Below are 20,915 nucleotides of genomic sequence, written 5' to 3' on the forward strand. Positions count from 1 at the left end.
CTGGACAGACGTGTCCTAAACGTGTCTTTGTTTTGTTCTCTTCTTCTGAAGCGTCTCCTGTTTGGTGAGGATGGAGAATGCACACGCAAAAGAGCCGGAAGAGGTCGTGTCATACTTTGGTGTCGACCAGACCACCGGCCTCACACCAGAACAGTTCAAGAAGAACCTGGCCAGATATGGTCACAATGGTGAGAAAGAGAGACTGAGATGGATGGATGGATGGAAAATAATAGAGAAACCAAGGGATGCACAGAGGTACATGGAGATAGATAAGAGGAGGGATAGGGCTTGTTGGAAAGATGATGGTGAGGAGGAGGAAGAGGAGGAGAAAAAGGAGGAGGATCTGGTTGGGTGTAGAGGTGCAGACCCAAAATGGGGTTCATTGGTCCTAAATGCTGTGGAAAGGATGAATGCAATGGAGGGATAGACAGACAGACAGACATACATACATACATACAGCAACAGGTGTTCCACTGGCTTGGACAATAGTTAGTCTTTGTTTTGGTTATGAAGAGGGGAAGGTCGGATGTTGACTCTTTGTGATTGGCCGTTGGCTGGCTGGCTGACTGACACATTGGCACACGGCAACCAAAATGGTTCACGTGACCTTGTGATGGTGCGGCAGATGCCATTTGAAGGTCAGCGGCACCAAAGGATGCTTGGGTAGTGTAGTTTGTGATCAGTCCAGTACAGGCTCTCTATCGTGGTTGGTTGGATTCCAGAAGTTCATGACAACTTCTACTTGCATAACTGTTGTATCAGTCCTTTTCTTTGAGTGTATTTGCAGTTAGCACACTTGATAATAACATTGAGGGGCTAAGCATCAGACTTGATATACAGAGGCAAAAGTCAAGTTATGAAGCTTATGATAATATATTTTTTTTTTTACAAAAATGTTTCTTCTTGGTCATCCGTGCTTAAATCATGATATGAAGCATTGGTATAGTCATTGTCTCATCCAGCCAATCAAAAGCAACGACAGACTCAAGGCTCTGATTGGCTAACCAATCAGAGGTCAGTGAGAAGGACAGAGGTTTGCTATGGCTACTGACGGGCCGACCTGGGACAAACCAAGGCCCTAACACTCGTTTGCAAACGTTTGCTAAAGAAAACCACTTAGTTCGATCCTTTAGAAATAAAGTAGAATCACAGTTGTGCAATACCAGTTTCTTCATGTTTTTGTTTTTGCATCATTTGAAGGTTTGAAATGAGTTCAGAGAGATTTCAGTCCTGACGTAAGTTATCAATCAAAAGGTGGATGACATGAGCTAAGTAAAGGTTTTTAGCTAATTAACTATAGGCATTTGTATCAAGTGCACAAGTTTGCACCTGTATTTTCAATGACCTGATCTGACCGTGAAACAGGTGGAAACAAAGGCTTCGTAAATCTGGTCCTTTACGTTTAAACAAACAGTGCAGAATTAGCATTTCTGCTATCAAAGTTAGAGGTAGCAGGCCTAATGCTGATCTCAATTAGCAATGTTAGTAGCAAATAGCAATGCTATGGTAATAATCTCCCGTCTCTCGCTTTCCCCTTTTACAGAGCTGCCAGCTGAGATTGGTGAGTTCCCAACGTTATCTTTGCCCCTCACACACCTGTCTGTGGTCGGTCTGCACACACTCTCCTATTTCTGTCCCAATGTCCAGGAGGTTACACATCCCATCAGTCACACTACCTCTTTATTTCTTGCCACCATGTCACACACATTTGCAGTCACACATACACACCTGTTGTTCTGCTTCCTGCCTGGGATGATGGACTTCCTGTCAGTCGTGCCATCGTGACATCTGTCATCACAAACCCTCCAGACATTCCGATTCACCCATTTATCCCTGTATATGCCCCCTCTAGGTTTTAAAATCACTGGATTGGTTGGTGTAGAGTAGCCATATTTCTTATCCAATCCGATGCTTGACAGGGAGTGGCTACACACTTCAGAGAGAAGGAAGGGGAGGTTGTGAATGGGATTACTCTTCTTGTCAAACTTCTCATAACCCTGAAAGAAAAGGATCTTCCTATGCACAGATCTGTGTCCTTACATACCCATCCCATCTGTCACACAAAACCTCAAAAACCCAGAAGTAAAAACTTCAATTGGGTTATCACTAGTTAACACAATCACAAAGTCATAAACCCCACCCATTTCTACAATTTCTCTTCTAAAAATCGGATTTTAAACCAGAGGTGGCCGGTAGCACCTCAATTGGGGAAAACCGCCTCATAGTGATGGCTGGAACAGAATAAATGGAATGGTATTGAACACATCAAGCACACAATTTCCATGTTTTTGATACCATTTCATTCACTCCATTCCAGCCATTATTATGAGCCTTCCTCCCCTCAGCAGCCTCCTGTGTTTTAAACCTAACCCTAAACTTAACGTTAATCTTAACCACACTTCTAACTTTATGCCTAATCCTAACCTTAAATTAAGGCCAATTTAATTTAATTTAATGATATACCCAGTTTTGACTCTGTGGCTGTGTTATCTAGTGGGAACCCTTCCAGTTGTGTTGCATGTGTCTACCCATGAGAGATTATTATCACACTGACTATTCCTCCCTGTAACGGTTATGATTCTCACCTCTGACAGTACTATATCATCGTGATGCAATAGAGACATGGTCATCGAAATTGTTAAAAAGTTTTAAAAACAATTCTAATAAATGCAACATTTGGACAATGGATGAAGGCACTGCAAACCAGATATTGACTGAATTGTAGCACATAAAAATTTTACTGGCACGGACAAATAATGAATGGAGTCCAGGGATTTAGGTGCGAATTTAGATATTCAATTTATTGTAGAATGTCCCAATATTTGGGGGGCGGCGGGGGGGTGGGGGTGGGGGTGGGATGCACTCATATATATACATTTTCTTATTATATCAGCTATTTGTTTGTGTGTTAAAATAAGGGAACGTATATGTGCCTACTTTGCATATATTTGCATGTATGCATGTATTTGCATATATTACACATTAACATAAAGGGGAGAGACAGGGCTGTAACCACCAAACACTTGCACTGTCTACCCTATTTGCACTCACCTGCGCTGTCTCGACTGCCTCATTAATTACAGTTATTTTATTTTATATAAAAAAAAGAAGAAATCACTCCTATTTTTCGTGGTATCCAATTGGTAGTAGTTACAGTCTTGTCTCATCGCTCATCGAGCCATGTGTCCTCCGAAACACAACCCAACCAAGCCGCACTGCTTCTTGACACAATGCCCATCCAACCCGGAAGCCAGCCGCACCAATGTGTCGGAGGAAACACCGTACACCTGGCGACCTTGTCAGCGTGCACTGCGTCCAGCCCGCCACAGGAGTCGCTAGTGTGCGATGAGTCAAGGATATCCCTGCCAGCTGCGACAGAGCCTGGACTCGAACCCAGAATCTCTAGTGGCACAGCTAGCACTGAGATGCAGTGCCTTAGACCACTGCACCACTCAGGAGGACCCTTCATTAATTACTGTTGTTGTCACTTTATTTAGCATAAATCAACAAGTGTATCAATAGCAGGATACCCTTGGATTATAAATCAACACGCTTGGCTCTGGATTACACCTACTTTACAATGTTTGTGAGACCAGACATGCACTACATGATCAAAGGTATGTAGACACCTGCTCGTTGAACATCTCATGCCAAAATCATGGGCATTAATATGGAGTTGGTCCCTTCTTTGCTGCCATAACAGCCTTCACTCTTCTGGGAAGACTTTCCACTAGATGTAGGAACATTGCTGCGGGGACTTGCTTCCATTCAGCCACAAGAGTGTTAGTGAGGTTGGGCACTGATGTTGGGCGATTAGGCCTGGCTCGCAGTGGGTGTTCCAATTCATCCCAAAGGTGTTTGATGGGGTTGAGGTCAGGGCTTTGTGCAGGTCAGTCAAGTTCTTCCACATCAATCTCGACAAACCATTTCTGTATGGACAGAAATGTGCAAAGGGGCATTATCATGCTAAAACAGGAAAAGGCCTTCCCCAAACTGTTGCCACAAAGTTGGAAGCACAGAATCGTCTAAAATGTCATTGTATGCTGTAGAGTTAAGAATTCGCTTCATTGGAACTAAGGGGCCTAGCCTGATTCCATGAAAAACAGCCCCAGACTATTATTCTTCCTCCACCAAACTTTATAGTTGGCACTATGCATTTTGGGTAAGTAGCATTCTCCTGGCCAAAGCCAGATTCGTCAGTTGGACTGTGAGATGGTGAAGCGTGACTCATCACTCCAGAGAATGCGTTTCCATGGCTCCAGAGTCCAATGGCGGCGAGCTTTACACCACTCCAGTCGATGCTTGGCTTTGGCATGGTGATCTTAGGCTTGATGCTAGCTTTTTCAAGAGTGTGCAAAGCTGTCATCAAGGCAAAGGCTGGCTACTTCAAAGAATCTCAAATGTAAAACATATTTAGATTTGTTAAACACTTCTTTGCTTACCACATGATTCCATATGTGTTATTTCATAGTTTGGATGTCTTCACTATTACTCTACAATGCAGAAAATAGTCAAGATAAAGAAAACCCCTGGAATGAGTAGGTGTGTCCAATCTTCTGACTGGTACTGTAAGTGTCGAGACGAAGCTTTAGCGTTCTTATAGATTCAACGGAAAGCCAATGTATCTGCGGTCATAACGGGGGGGGGGGGGGGGACGACGACGACGACAGGCACAAGCAAGAGAATGAAAGAATCGCAGGAGTAAAGTGAAAACAATCAATCGAGTGAGATTTAAGTGACAAGGTTTTGCGGTGGTCGGCCGGGCGTGCACGTTGCTAGGGAACATTTCTGTTGGTTTCCACATTGCATGATGTTGGCAAGTGTCTTGAAGAGTGCACTCCTCTTTAGGTCTGATTTGTCTGCGTGTGTAACCACACAAAACAATCATGAGATAGTAGTATTGCGATTTCATTTGGCAATATTTTTATTGTTGTATTGTGCTAATACACTCCTGCCAACACACACAGATCCACACACACACTGACATTATTCTCATTCCCCCCTCTCTTTCTATCTGCCTCTCTCTTTCTATCTATCTGCCTCTCCCTTTCTATCTATCTGCCTCTCCCTTTCTATCTATCTGCCTCTCCCTTTCTATCTATCTGCCTCTCCCTTTCTATCTGCCTCTCTCTTTCTATCTATCTGCCTCTCTCTTTCTATCTATCTGCCTCGCTTTCTATCTGCCTCTCTCTTTCTATCTATCTGCCTCTCTCTTTCTATCTATCTGCCTTTCCCTTTCTATCTATCTTCCTCTCCCTTTCTATCTATCTGCCTCTCTCTTTCTATCTATCTGCCTCTCTCTTTCTATCTATCTATCTCTCTCTCTCTCTCTCTCTCAGGTAAGACCATCTGGGAGTTGGTCGTAGAGCAGTTTGAGGATCTGTTGGTCAGAATCCTGCTGCTGGCTGCCTGCATCTCTTTTGTAAGTAGACAAAATGTTGTCACTGATTTTGACCGACTATGGTAAAAAGATATTGCTATGGGTTACAGGGGAAAGATTGCAGAGTAATGACACAAGACAAGGTAAAGACATGACCTCCTAGTCGCTAGATTCATTGCTGCGTTAGAATGGTGAATGACTTCAGATGTTCTGTTCCAAACTTCATTGGTATAAGACAAAGTGATGTCATCTGGTCTGCTCCTCAATGATTAGTGTAATTAGAGCAAGGGGAAGATATTCATGTATTGTTAATACCTATTGAGTCTTCTCAGATCTCCACAAGTGGGTTAGGGTCTATACAGGTCAATAGGTTTGGGTGAATGTATCTGTTTGTTGGTGTTAGCACCTGTAAGGTCACTGTGAGGTCACTTCCTGTCAATTTCCTCCCTCCACGTCCTCTCCTTACCCCAACGCAGGATGGGTAAATGTTTCAGCGTAGCAGCTGTGCATGGTGGCAAAGGCCATGAGAGGACACTGAAAGCTAACACACACACACACACACACAAGGTTACATACCTGCACAGTGAAAGACACATACTGTACACACACACAGGTCAATTATGATTTGCGTACACACACACACAGAACACATGCTGTGACCCGTCAAGTTATATTTCACATGGATTGATGTCCTCCCTCTCTCACTCCCTCGCTTACTCACTCACTCGCTCGCTCGCTCTAGGAATCCCTCCCCCATCCCTCTCTCTCACTATTTCATTTCACTGTTGTCTCCCCTCCACCCTCCTGTCTCGCTCTCTCTTTTCAAATCTGTTTTGGGGGGGGGGGGGGGGGGGGGTGACACAATGTTGTAACCCCCCCCCCCAGCCCTCTACGCTCTGTCCCTGGCCAGCTGTCATTATGGCCTTAGAAAGAATGGTGTGTGTGTGCGATATAGTGTGTGTGTGTGTGTGTGTGTGCATGGTGTGTACGTGCGTGCGTGCATGTGTGTGACAAGAGGGCGCGAGGGGAGAGAGGCCCGCGTTATTTTAAGAAAGTCTCAAGCCAGGCCGAGAAACTGTATCCTTCCACAAAGGTCAGGGATGAAAGGAACGAAGGATTGCCGGCGAGAACGCAAGAGAGAGACAGTGTTGCACAATGGCATTGATTGTTGCAAAGACAAACAAACCGATGATGATAGGTACATACAGCATATGGTTGAGGAAGACACTGTAGTGATTATATTATGCATTTATGAATGACATATTATTAAGTTGATATACTGCGTGAATGCATAAATGCATTGGCAATATTGTTGCAATGTTTCTCATGTACTTTCAAGTGAAGTTTTGCTAGGAATGGAAGGGTTCTACGATAGCATGGTACGTGTGAGGAGGCTACAATGTAGAGATCTTAAAAGAGAGGGAATAAGATAATAAATGGATAGAAACAAGAAAAGAAAGAAAGAAACAAGCAAAAGAAAGAAAGAAAGAAAGAGAGAAAGAGAAAGAGAGAAAGAAAGAGAGAGAAAGAAAGAAAGAAAGAAAGAAAGAAAGAAAGAAAGAAAGAAGGAAAGAAAGAGGATGGAAGAATGAAATCATTGCACTAAGGAACAACGGAGTAGAGAAGGGAGAGGCGATGGAAGAAGGTAAAAAGAGGACGGTTTGGACAAAGGAATAGGCAATAAAGAATAATGGATGGACGTATAACATAATGGAGAGATGGAGGGATTTCTGTCTCTCTCTGTGGGTTACATTGCTTCTCACTCTGCTTCAGTGGATCAGAACTGATCTGTGTCCATGTCAACACAGCCTCTTTCCTAAAACAGACCAGTGACAACAACTCGTTACACTCACATACACGAAAGCGCATACACACACGTGAGGAAACACACACTCAAAAACTCCCTCTATCACACGGACACGCATACAAAAAAAGGCTGGCATAGAGTGGAAAAAAGTGATTCTGATATAGGCGCATACTGTCAAGTGTCATAAAAATGCATTCCATTCCATTGTCACTAAACATAAATTCTCTCTCTCCCTCTCTTTCTCTCCCTCTCTCTCTCTCGCTTTCAGGTGTTGGCCTTGTTTGAGGAAGGTGAGGAAACAGTCACAGCCTTCGTGGAACCCTTAGTCATCCTCCTCATTCTCATCGCTAATGCCATCGTTGGAGTCTGGCAGGTCAGTTAGTGGAAACACACACACACACACACACAAACACCACACACACACACACACATAATACATCACATGCATTAGTTTACCCGCTCAGGGTCAGAATGTGTTAACCGCGGGGTGGGGGGGTGTTAAAGGGGGAAATGCAGCAGCCCCCAGTCCCACAGTAAAAATACAGAGGGACGATCGGGTTACCGCAAGCCACAAGCAGCGGGTCCATATTGGCCTTGTGGTGGTCATTTGGAAACTATGTACACGGATTCACACATAGGGGGGTTATGGGACGAGGGAGCGGGGAGGGGGTGGATGTGACGGGTGTAGGGGGTGGCCATATTGGCATAAGTCTGGCTTTACACTTCTGGGCGGGAGGTCAGGAGGAACTGATGTTCTGTGGGGTTATTGTTGCCCTGTAGGAGCGCAATGCAGAGAGCGCCATCGAGGCTCTGAAGGAGTATGAACCTGAGATGGGGAAGGTTTACCGGTCGGACAGGAAGAACGTCCAGATGATCAAGGCCAGGGAGATCGTCCCTGGAGATGTGGTGGAGGTGTCCGGTAAGATTCAGATCTGTGCCCAAGGGCAACTTCTACCCCAACCGGCCCAAGAGTTGTAGGCCCAGTTCCAAGTCGACCCATAGCCCCAATACCCACAAGCCACTAAAAATGAATGTAGATCTGATGTAATCGAGAGAGAATCTACCTGGCCTATCAGAGACGAAGGGTGTACAATTTGTCACAAAATATGTCAAAGTGCTTGAATCTGTCAAATCCTCTCAGATGAACATCACGTCTTTAGGGTTTGCTATTAGCAAATTACCCCCCAAGAAAAATAAATAAACAAACAAGGCCTAATACCCATAGTGAATATTGTCAGTATACTGGTTGACAGACACATCACAAAGGGCACTCTATTCACTTTATAGTCATAGGGCTCTGGTCAAAAGTAGTGCACTATGTACTGTAGGCCCCAGGACCCCTGAGGGTACTTGGCTTATCCACAGAGTGTACTTGAGAAGACTCATGACACCATAGGGCTACTGGTAAAATGCACATGAGGGGGTACTTCAGGGGTACTCAGGGCAGAGCAAAATTCACTTGGTGGTACAGTAACTGAAAAAGGTTGGGAACCACTGATGCAGGATATAGGCTGATATTTGGGATGCATACCAGCGGCTGGTCCTGGGTCAGATTGCTTTATCGCTCTAATGGTTAAGGTTAGGTTTAGGGTTGGCTAATCTGATCCAAGTATAGATAAAGGGACAGATTTGACCAATAAGGGCACATTTTAATGTTGAATGCGTGTTATTCATTTTGCAGGCAGAATTTCCAAATTTAGCAGGTGACCTAAGAACAAACACTATAATTAATGCATTACATTTATATTTGACATTTTAGTCATTTTACAGAGGCTCTTATCCAATGAGTCTTACAGTAGTGAGTCCATACATGTTTTCTTTTGAACCCACAACCCTGGCGTTGCAAGTGCCATGCTCTACCAACTGAGCCACACGGGACCTGCACCAATGTACTAGATGTGTGGCTTGGCATTGTGAACGAGTGTGTGTGTGTGTGTGCCCGTGCATATTTGAGAGGGTAAGAAAGAGAGAGAGAGGGATAGAAAGCGTATGACAATGACTAAGTGTCATTGTGTGAAGAAGGGAGGGAGGGTGGCTGTCCTTGTGTCCTTGAGACAGTGGGTCCTTTTAAGGCAATCAGAGGGTAAGAGAGAGGGAGGTGTAGAGAGAATGAGAGAAAGTTATATATACTGTATATACTGTAAGTGACAGTAAAACAGTGTAACCATCATCCATACATTTTGTTGTTTATTTATTAGCCATTCTTTATTTTTATTTTTATAATCCTATTTTTATTTAATGAAATAAAAAATGACCGAAGATTCCACAATACAGCAGTAGTGTTGTACCTGTATACATGATTAGATGTACTGTTATTATTACTACTGAAATTAACTGTATTTCATTATCCTCATTCCATTGTACTGAAATGCTGTACCACTATACTGCTTTGGCAATATCTACAAATTATATTTCATGCCAATAAAGCAATCTGAATTTGATGTTGAATTTGAGAGTGATAACGTGTGTGCTTAGTACTCACACCCGTCTATCTATCTCTCTCTCTTACACCCTCTCTCTCTCTCTCCCCCATACACCTGTTTGCTATCATATCGCTGTGTCTTGCCCTCTGTCTTTCTCTCCCTCTCGTTCTGTCTGTCCGTGGGGTCGGCTTTCAGTGTTGCTACTCATCCAGAGTTCTAAGACGAGTCAGTCACGTCAGGCTCTCTCTCTCACTGTCTTTATTGGCTCTCTCTCTCACTCTCATTATTGGCTCTCTCACTCTCATTATTGGCTCTCTCTCTCACTCTCATTATTGGCTCTCTCTCTCACTCTCTTTATTGGCTCTCTCTCTCACTGTCTTTATTGGCTCTCTCTCTCACTGTCTCTCACTTATTGTCTCTCTCTCTCACTCTCATTATTGGCTCTCTCTCTCACTCTCTTTATTGGCTCTCTCTCTCACTGTCTTTATTGGCTCTCTCTCACTCTCATTATTGGCTCTCTCTCTCACTCTCTTTATTGGCTCTCTCTCTCACTCTCTTTATTGGCTCTCTCTCTCACTCTCTTTATTGGCTCTCTCTCACTCTTTATTGGCTCTCTCTCTCACTCTCTTTATTGTCTCTCTCTCTCATTCTCTTTATTGGCTCTCTCTCACTCTCTTTATTGGCGCTCTCTCACTCTCTTTATTGGCTCTCTCTCTCACTCTCATTATTGTCTCTCTCTCTCACTCTCATTATTGGCTCTCTCTCTCACTCTCATTATTGGCTCTCTCTCTCACTCTCATTATTGTCTCTCTCTCTCACTCTCATTATTGGCTCTCTCTCTCACTCTCATTATTGGCTCTCTCTCTCACTCTCTTTATTGGCTCTCTCTCTCACTCTTATTATTGGCTCTCTCTCACTCTCTTTATTGGCTCCCTCGCACTCTTTATTGGCTCTCTCTCTCACTCTCTTTATTGGCTCTCTCTCTCATTCTCTTTATTGGCTCTCTCTCACTCTCTTTATTGGCTCTCTCTCACTCTCTTTATTGGCTCTCTCTCTCACTCTCATTATTGGCTCTCTCTCTCATTCTCTTTATTGGCATGCACTTTCAATTCATTGGGTCTTTATTGGCATGCACTTTCAATTCATTGGGTCTTTATTGGCATGTACTTTCAATTCATTGGGTCTTTATTGGCATGTACTTTCAATTCATTGGCTCTTCATTGGCATGTACTTTCAATTCATTGGCTCTTCATTGGCATGGGAAGCAATGTTTTACATTGTGTATGTCACTTGCTTTGGCAATCACAAAAAAACAGTTCAAATTAAAAAACACAAGTTTCAATGTTATATTATTAACTATGTACAGTGTTGTTACAACGAGTAAATAGTACAAGTGTTTTCTGAATAGGTAATATAATAGATTTTTTTCGTTTGGTTATAATGTGGTTGGATCAGACTGTCCTGAGGCTTTGTTGGGTTGGTAGGGGTTAATAAACTTAGCCTCGAGAGTCAAGACTAGTTGGATGAGGGGACTTTTCTCCATGATCAATTCTCTCGCTCTAATTTTGCCCTACTGAAGAGTCAAGATGTCAAATGGTGATATTTTGACAATGTTAAAAAGCAGTGCGTTGGACAGAATACACTGTAAAAATAAGTCAGACTAAGCACAATGTTATCCAGGGAAAACCTTGATTGTGATAAAGACTGTGGATTCCAGTGTAGCAATTATGTTTGAACATACGTGAAATGAACTCTGAAGTGGAGTGGAGTGGAATGTGTGTGTGTGTGTGTGTGTGTGTGTGTGTGTGTGTGTGTGTGTGTGTGTGTGTGTGTGTGTGTGTGTGTGTGTGTGTGTGTGTGTGTGTGTGTATGCATGAAGTTGAGACAGCTACTATGAGCTAACATTGTGTATGTTTGTTCTTTCTTTCCCAGTTGGTGACAAAGTCCCCGCTGACATCAGACTCGTCAAAATAAACTCTACTACTCTGCGGGTTGACCAGTCCATCCTCACTGGTGAGTGATATTATCAACTCTGACTGTCAGTCGTAACCTTCTTTACAAGACCACAATAAAAAAGAAATGAGGGCTGACAGAGTTAATCAGTTAACTCGAGTTCACTTTTTGTCATTTTAGTGCACTCTTTTTTTCCGCATTGTCTGAAAGCATTGAAAATACACTGAAAACATTCCCCGCATTGTCTGAAAGCATTGAAAATACACTGAAAACATCCAAAATACATGATATATACAGCTAAAATCTACAATGCCATGTAAAAACAAGTTGACATTGAGGTTCAGTAAAGTGCGCTTTCTCAATTTGAACCATTATTTTAGACAAAATCAAGACGTCAATATTCTTGCAATGTTTTTTGTATGAACATTTTTAAATTACACTTGGAATTTGCAATAAAATCCTGAGAGTTAACTTGATTAAATGTTTCATCTTTTGACAGCCCTATTATAAATACATGTAAAACATTTTTGTTGTAAAACTCTCTCACTCTATCTGCCTCTCTGTCTTTCACCTCGCTCAGGTGAGTCTGTCAGTGTGATCAAGCACACTGATGCCGTCCCAGACATGAGAGCTGTCAACCAGGACAAGAAGAACATGCTTTTCTCTGTGAGGGACTCTCCTATATATTTATCCATCTATCTATCTTTCTATTCCTCCATCTCGGAATCTTTCCATCAATCTAACTGTCATTTTCCACACTCCTGCCCTCTTCTACTCTCCATCTCCTCCACCCTTACAGCCATTCATTGACCGCTCCCTCTTTTCCCCTCTCACTCTCACTCTTTCCACTATCTCCTTCTCCCCTCTCTCTTTCTGTCTCCCCTTCTCCCCCTCCCTTTATCTCGCTCCCTCTGTCTATCCCTCAAGGGCACCAACATTGCATCAGGCAAGGCTATCGGCGTAGCCGTGGCAACTGGTGTCTCTACAGAGATTGGGAAGATCCGCGACCAGATGGCTGCGACAGAGCAGGAGAAGACACCCCTGCAGGCCAAACTGGACGAGTTCGGAGAGCAGCTCTCCAAGGTGAGACAGACAGCTACTACTATACTACTACTACTACTACTACTACACTATTACTACTGCTGCTACACTACTACTACTACTACTACTACTACACTACTACTGCTGCTACACTACTACTACTACTACTGCTACACTACTACTAGTACTACACTACTACTACTGCTACACTACTACTACTACTGCTGCTACACTACTACTTCTACACTACTACTACTGCTGCTACACTACTACTACTACTACTACTACTACACTACTACTGCTGCTACACTACTACTACTACTACTACACTACTACTACTGCTGCTACACTACTACTACTACTACTACTACTACTACTACTGCTACACTACTACTAGTACTACACTACTACTACTGCTACACTACTACTACTACACTACTACTACTGCTGCTACACTACTACTACTACTACTACTACTACTACTACTACACTACTACTACACTACTACTACTGCTACACTACTACTACTACTACTACTACACTACTACTACACTACTACACTACTACTACTACTACACTACTACTACTACACTACTACTACTACACTACTACTACTACACTACTACTACTACACTACTACTACTACACTACTACTACTGCTGCTACACTACTACTACTACTACTACTACTACTACTACTACACTACTACTACTACTACACTACTACTACTGCTACACTACTACTACTACACTACTACTACTGCTGCTACACTACTACTTCTACACTACTACTACTGCTGCTACACTACTACTACTACTACTACTACTACACTACTACTACTGCTGCTACACTACTACTACTACTACTACACTACTACTACTGCTGCTACACTACTACTATTACTACACTACTACTACTACTACTACTACACTACTACTACTGCTGCTACACTACTACTACTACACTACTACTACTACTACTGTTGCTACACTACTACTAGTACTACACTACTACTACTGCTGCTACACTACTACTACTACTACTACTACTACTACTACTGCTGCTACACTACTACTACTACACTACTACTACTGCTGCTACACTAGTACTACACTACTACTACTACTATTACTACACTACTACACTGCTAATACATTACTACTACTGCTATACTACTACTACAATACTACTACACTGCTACTACTGCTGCGATACTACTACTACTACTACACTGCTACTACTGCTGCTACACTACTACTACTACACTGCTACTACTGCTGCTACACTACTACTACTACACTGCTACTACTGCTGCTACACCACTACTACTACAGTTGCTACACTACTACTCCACTACTATTAATACACTACTACTACTACACTACTACTACTACAGCTGCTACTACTACTACTCCACTACTATTAATACACTACTACTACGGCTGCTACACTACTACTACTACTACTACTACTACAGCTACACTACTACAATTCTACTACACTACACTTTAGTTGTTGCAACTTGACAAGATGAGTTTCCTGACGGCCTTAAAACGGTCAAGTAGCCAATTTTTGCCCATTTTGATTTGATACATCTTAAAGGGATATTTCACCCAAATTTCAAAATGACAGTGGGATTTGTGCAACAAATGGTAATTACGTAAGCATTTGGAAACAGTGTCAGGGAAATGAAACCAAGTCATACCTTGTCCATAGACTTAGAATGTAAGGAAACCAATAGTGCAATGATGACAATTATATTATATATATTTTTAAACCAGGGTTTATCTGACAACCTGTGGTTGTCTATTCCATAACAGGTCATCTCCCTGATCTGTGTTGCCGTGTGGATGATCAACATTGGCCACTTCAATGACCCTGTCCATGGAGGCTCCTGGATCCGCGGGGCAGTCTACTACTTCAAGATCGCTGTGGCCCTGGCTGTGGCTGCCATTCCTGAGGGTGAGCAACTGATACTGGACTAGCACTAATCGAATCTAAAAAGTCTAGATGGGTCAAAGTAAAGTGGACAAAAGTCGATCAACCAATCACCCTCAAGACTGTGTTAACCTGGGCTAAAGCCTATGTAGCAAAACGAATGCATGTCTTCAGGTCTCAAGAGAGGTTTCAATTCACAAGAACATGAACATTTACTGTACGGTTTACTGTATAACTAATAACACTCTTTTCCCCTCACTCTCTACCATCTGTCCCCCTTCTCCCCCCTCTCTCTCCCTCCCAGGTCTGCCCGCTGTGATCACCACCTGCCTGGCTCTGGGTACCCGCCGTATGGCCAAGAAGAATGCCATCGTCCGCTCCCTGCCCTCTGTGGAGACCCTGGGCTGCACCTCCGTCATCTGCTCCGACAAGACTGGCACCCTCACCACTAACCAGATGTGTGTCACCAAGGTGGGTACACACACACGCCTTACAAACACACACACACGCCTTACAAACACACACACACGCCTTACAAACACACACACACGCCGTACAAACACACACACACACAAACAAACACATCAGAGATCCAACACACTGTAAAAAAAAAATATGTGTAATTTGTTGATCAAATGTTGAGGAAACACATAATCCTATTGCAGCCGGTTGCCTTACAATTTTACATTGATTCAAACCTCAATGCTGACTTGCAAAGTGATGTGTAATTCCTATTGGAGTCCAAAGTGAGGATATCCAGCAATTGGAACTTTTATTCACCTGCAGCCTGCATTGAGAATGACTGCCGGGGAAGGGAAGACTGATTAATGAGACGACCTAAATCATATACACTGGAACAGACAGTAACGGGTAATGGCTCAGTAACGGCTCAGTAACGGGTGCAAAACGTCCAACTACTAACAGATTGGATTAGTTTCTGAAAAACATTAGGAACACTGACCAGGTGAATCCAGTATGAAAGCTATGATCCCTTATTGATGTCACCTGATCCACTTCAATCAGTGTCGATGAAGGGGAGGAGACACGTTGTAAAAGGGAGTAAAAAAGTTTTAGAAGGATTTTTAAGCCTTGAGTCAATCGAGACATGGATAGTGTATGTGTAGCCATTCAGAGGGTGAATGAGCAAGACTAAAGATTGTAGTGCCTTTGAACGGGGTATGGTAGTAGGTGCCAGGCGCATTGGTTTGAGTGTGTCAAGAACTGCAACGCTGCTGTTTTTTTCACACTCAACAGTTTCCCTGTGCATCAAGCATGATCCACCAACCAAAGGACATACTGTACAGCCAACTTGACACTGTGGGAAGCAATGGAGTCAACATGGGCCTGCATCCCTGTTGAACGCTTTCGACACCTTGTGGTCCATGCCCCAATAAATTGAGGCCGTTCTGAGGGCAAAAGGGGGTGCAACTAAACATTATGAAGGTGTTTCTCATGTTTTGTACACTCAGTGTATGTTATTTGTGTAATCAGCCAATCAACCAATGTAATCAACCAATAAGTGCCTTAAGAAAGTGTTCGGACCCCTTGATTGTTTCCACATTTTTGTTGTGTTACAGCCTGAATTTAAAATACATGAAATGGAGTTGATGGGCTCTATTTCAACAAATCTAACGCAGCGGTAAATCTAGGCACTGACAGTAGCACTATAGTTTCAGGGGTGTGTCAAAAATATTTGTGCTATTTTCACCAGCATAATTATAGGCACAGTTGCTGGCGGTGGCACGTTTTGATAAATAAACCAGTTGTTGGTGTGTCGAGGCTTGCTGGCCAATCAGAACGTGATCCAGGGCTAAATATGTGGTTGCTTCAAGTTGTGTATTTACAGTCTTTTGTGGATTGCGTTGTTATCAACTCCAATTCGAATGTTACTCCATTATCACCTATTTTGTTAAATAGCCTGCCCCATATTTGCAATATATGTTGAACATGTTTGCAGTCGAACTGTTTATATAAGCATTGCATTGCTTTAGTATGGAAATACATTGTTAAATAGGCTATAGCATTTGCACTGCTATAGGGGCTCTAGGCCTACCATAAATGCAGTCTGGACATGGACATGCCTTTCGTAGTCATAAACTAGATTAAATTCACTAGGCTATTGATAAGGCCTAAAAAGACAGTGTATCATTTTTTAAAAATCAAATTCTAATAAAAACGAAACGGCAACTTCTTTTAAATAGTCTCTGTCTAAATACAGTTACAGGCACCATAACTGCTCCTTGTGGGCATAATACATACATCTTAGACTATGGAGGGTTTTATGCACATCCAAACTTTTCACTGGTGCTGGATAAATATCAAATATAAAGAGAAAGGGGAAATGTCCACACCAATATACTACTGGCAAATGTAATGTTTATAAACATTATGGAACCATCTACAGATCATATTTGCACCGCGGAAATAGCAGATGAAATTTGCATTGCATTTGAGCCATGTAGCAGTTTACTTCATCACCATAAACCCATGGATGTGAATATTTCTAATAAGTTTGTTTTTCAATCAAATTAAACGAAACACAACCAACCTGCTTTTTAAACCAACAACAATATTTTTTTTAAAGGATCGGGTCAGAAGCTTGATATCATAAATTGCTTATAAACGTATAAAACATTTCTAGGCCTTGGGAGGCTCAAATTGAAATCCACAAGTGGGCAGAGATACTGTAAACGCCTCCTGTGTTCTCCAGCTGGTTTTCAGTTAACTCTTTCAGGATAACGGGGTACACATGCTCATATGGAGGGACCTCTGCACACTGGACTGGAGGTATATAAGTACTGTAAAGGTCTGTGAGTTTGCACAGGTACGCCTGTATGATTTTACGCGTAACATTCGCACGTCTATATACAAACTAGACTCCTGTCAATTGTATCGTTGCCTATGTCCTAGGTCAGATTCTGAAAAAAATACAGCATTGATATGGCATTATAGGGGGATTGAATAGTTTGAAGGAGCGCGGGTGTCTTTGGTAACGTTATTTGGATGAGGAGCGCTCTTTGAAAATGGGGATGGATAGCCTACTCAAACAAGCGAAATGAAGTATGTAGGTATGTGAATTTTGACTAGCTAATGAAAAAAGCATGAGGGCAAAAACTTTTAAACTTATTCATAAACTAGTTGGCTAATGGCCAGGCTAAAAAGATGCACCTATGTGATGGTGCTTAACCAGCCTTGATTAAGGGAAGGGTAGGCTATGCTTGGTTCTTATTTAAACGAAATGGAGAGCAACCAATAGTTTATGTTTCTAAATACTAGATTCAGCGGCATAAAATCACATCTCTCTTCCACGGGCACTCACTGTGCATCACGGCTGGATAGGCTGCACTTCTGCTCTCAAAATCCATGCAATTATCAACTGCAAAGACCTGCTTTTTGTGAGTCTTAAAACTTCCCATTAGCACTGCATTAAATTGTCACTTTTGCTCGTATTTTTAAGGACACACCTCAAATATGGCCACCCCTCCCACTACAACGTAAAGTGAGCTGATGTTAGAATCTGGCGTTAGGGCTGGAAAATGCTATAGTGCGAAATTGACGAAAACAAAAATGTCTACAAACATGTTTTCACTTTGTCATTATGGGGTATTCTGTGTAGAAAATAAATCAATTTAATCCATTTTGAATTCAGGCTGTAACAACAAAAGGTGGAATAAGTCAAGGGGTATGATTGCTTGATGAAAGCAAAAACACGGGTATTGAAAAAGTCTAACTGCAATAAAGCATGCTGGAAAATAGGATAATGATGGCTCTCGTTTTCAGTGGTTTTGAGCAAACATACATTTTGTAATTTTACTCATCAAGCTCGTTTAAATTCAGCTCACCTCAATTATAGTCTGTTGATTCAACGTACAATTGTAAGGCAGCCAACTGCAATAGGATTGTGAGTATGCTCAACATTTGGCACATACTGCAGCAGACCCAACATACATTGTTGCCTCCCTAAGGTAAACATGAATTTGTCATTTTACTCCAAAAATTACTCACACACACATTAGATCCATTTATTGTCCTTCTAAAGTCCACCCAACTCACAAAATAACGCTGATTAAGAAATTTGATCAGTTGGCTTTTTTAAAGTGCATAGTTAAGTAGTGTGTGTTGTGTCTTTGTGGTGTGGTTCCAGATGTTCATCATTGACAAAGTGGAGGGAGACAGCGTTTCTCTGGGTTCTTTCGACATCTCTGGTTCCAAGTACACCCCTGAGGGAGAAGTGTGAGTATAGCTGGACATGGGCACACACACACACACACACACACACACACACACACACACACACACACACACACACACACACACACACACACACACACACACACACACACACACACACACCTGCTTACTGTCTTCTCCATCTCTCTCTCAGTACTAAGAACGGTGCGTTAGTGAAGTGTGGCCAGTATGATGGCTTGGTGGAGCTGTCCACCATCTGTGCTCTGTGCAATGACTCCTCTCTGGACTACAACGATGTAAGGAGAAGCTTTCTATCTGTGTGTGTGTTTGTGAGTTTGGGTGCGTGCGTGTGTGTGCGTGGTACTTTGTCAGCACTCAGTATCTGTATATGTGTAGCTGTTATTTTATGGATCTGATATGTGTATTAGTCTAGCCCAGATCTGATATGTGTATTAGTCTAGCCCAGATCTGATAGTGTCTTTCTCCTCTCCCTCTCTCCTGCAGTCTAAGGGTATCTATGAGAAGGTGGGCGAGGCCACTGAGACCGCTCTGTGCTGCCTGGTTGAGAAGATGAACGTGTTCAACACTGAAGTGCGTGGCCTGTCCAAGCCCGACAGAGCCAACGCCTGTTGTTCTGTAAGTCTTCCTTCCTCCCTCCCTCCACCTTTCCTCTACCCCTCCTTTCCTCCCCCTTTCTGCCCTCTCTCCAGTCCACCCTCTCTCACCTCCCTCTTTTCCATCTGGCTCCCCTCTTCCCCTACTTCCCCTACTCCCCATCTCATCCCTCTCGTTCCTCCCTCCCTCCCCTCTCCAGCCTACCTCCCATTTCTCCCTCTACAACGCCTGCCTTCATTTCTAAACCCTCTCTTCCCTCCCTCTCTAACCCATGTCCTCTCCGTCTCTCTCCCAGGTGATCAAGCAGCTGATGAAGAAGGAGTTCACCCTGGAGTTCTCCAGAGACAGGAAGTCCATGTCAGTGTTCTGCTCCCCAGCAAAGTCCTCTAAGGCCGCTGTCGGCAACAAGATGTTCGTCAAGGTGAGAGAACGTCAACAGTCTCCATGGAAATGCTCAGAGTAAAGGTCCCGGTGACATGTTCATATCAATAATCTCTATAGAAATCTTGCAGTGATTGTTTATGAAGTTCCTAAATGCTCCTTGAGTTCTGACCGCTCTCTCTCTCTCTCCCTCCGTCACCCTCTCCCTAGGGCGCTCCCGAGGGTGTTATTGAGAGGTGTGCATATGTGCGCGTTGGCACTACCCGCGTGCCCCTGTCCGAGCCTGTCAAGAACAAGATCATGGCTGTGATCAAGGAGTGGGGTACCGGCCGTGACACCTTGCGTTGCCTGGCACTGGCCACCCGAGACACACCCCTCCGCATGGAAGAGATGAACCTCGAAGACGCCACCAAGTTCGGCGATTACGAGGTGAGAAAGGAGAGAAGGGGGGGATTTAAGTACCTACTGTATTAATTTCTAGGTAAAGAAAGGGGTTCCTGAGTTACTAGGTAAATACAAACAGTACTACTGGAATTTCTAAATTCATCCGAAGCACTTACCCTACATCTCCTCTCTTTCTCGCTCTGTCTGTGGTCCTCAGACTGACCTTACCTTCGTGGGCTGCGTGGGAATGCTTGACCCCCCTCGTAAGGAGGTCATTGGAGCTATCGAGCTGTGCAGGGCTGCTGGCATCCGCGTCATCATGATTACTGGTCAGTATGCTGGACTGCTAAAATCTGTTGCTTTTCCAAGAATCCTCTAACCAGGATTTCTGGAAAACCTTTATCACTCCCACTGTTTCCATCCATCTACCTCTTCTCCGTTGGTTGTCTTTCCTCCATTATATTTCACTCTGGTGGTCTCAGAGAGGACTGAAATAAATTGAGAAAAAAACAAACAATACAATACTTCACTCTCTCTCTCCCTCCCTCCCTCCCAGGTGACAACAAGGGAACCGCCGTGGCTATCTGCCGTCGTATTGGCATCTTCACCGAGGATGAGGACACTACTGGCCGAGCCTTTACTGGCCGTGAGTTTGACGATCTGCCCCTCCACGAGCAAAAAAAAGCAGTCCGCAAGGCCTGCTGCTATGCCCGCGTTGAGCCCTCTCACAAGTCCAAGATCGTCGAGTTCCTGCAAGGCTTCGACGAGATCACCGCCATGGTGAGAGGAGGGAACAGGAACA

General features: G+C 43.3%; 1 protein-coding gene across 1 annotated transcript in view; it reads left to right on the forward strand.

The window, feature by feature from the left end:
- The window catches only part of LOC139420951 (ATPase sarcoplasmic/endoplasmic reticulum Ca2+ transporting 1), a 31,180-nt gene that overhangs the window by 226 nt on the left and 10,039 nt on the right, over positions 1–20,915 (forward strand). The window contains exons 2-18 of the mRNA XM_071171385.1: positions 52–188; positions 1,544–1,561; positions 5,340–5,422; positions 7,456–7,560; positions 7,968–8,106; positions 11,543–11,623; positions 12,144–12,229; positions 12,491–12,646; positions 14,425–14,566; positions 14,847–15,013; positions 18,687–18,775; positions 18,927–19,029; positions 19,238–19,369; positions 19,644–19,769; positions 19,940–20,158; positions 20,331–20,442; positions 20,670–20,893. Of these exons, the coding sequence (XP_071027486.1) occupies positions 71–188; positions 1,544–1,561; positions 5,340–5,422; positions 7,456–7,560; positions 7,968–8,106; positions 11,543–11,623; positions 12,144–12,229; positions 12,491–12,646; positions 14,425–14,566; positions 14,847–15,013; positions 18,687–18,775; positions 18,927–19,029; positions 19,238–19,369; positions 19,644–19,769; positions 19,940–20,158; positions 20,331–20,442; positions 20,670–20,893 (2,100 nt within the window). The 5' untranslated portion in view covers positions 52–70. The remainder of the gene's footprint in view (positions 1–51; positions 189–1,543; positions 1,562–5,339; positions 5,423–7,455; positions 7,561–7,967; positions 8,107–11,542; positions 11,624–12,143; positions 12,230–12,490; positions 12,647–14,424; positions 14,567–14,846; positions 15,014–18,686; positions 18,776–18,926; positions 19,030–19,237; positions 19,370–19,643; positions 19,770–19,939; positions 20,159–20,330; positions 20,443–20,669; positions 20,894–20,915) is intronic.

Source organism: Oncorhynchus clarkii, chromosome 12, assembly GCF_045791955.1.
Source record: "Oncorhynchus clarkii lewisi isolate Uvic-CL-2024 chromosome 12, UVic_Ocla_1.0, whole genome shotgun sequence".
Taxonomy (NCBI): domain Eukaryota; kingdom Metazoa; phylum Chordata; class Actinopteri; order Salmoniformes; family Salmonidae; genus Oncorhynchus; species Oncorhynchus clarkii.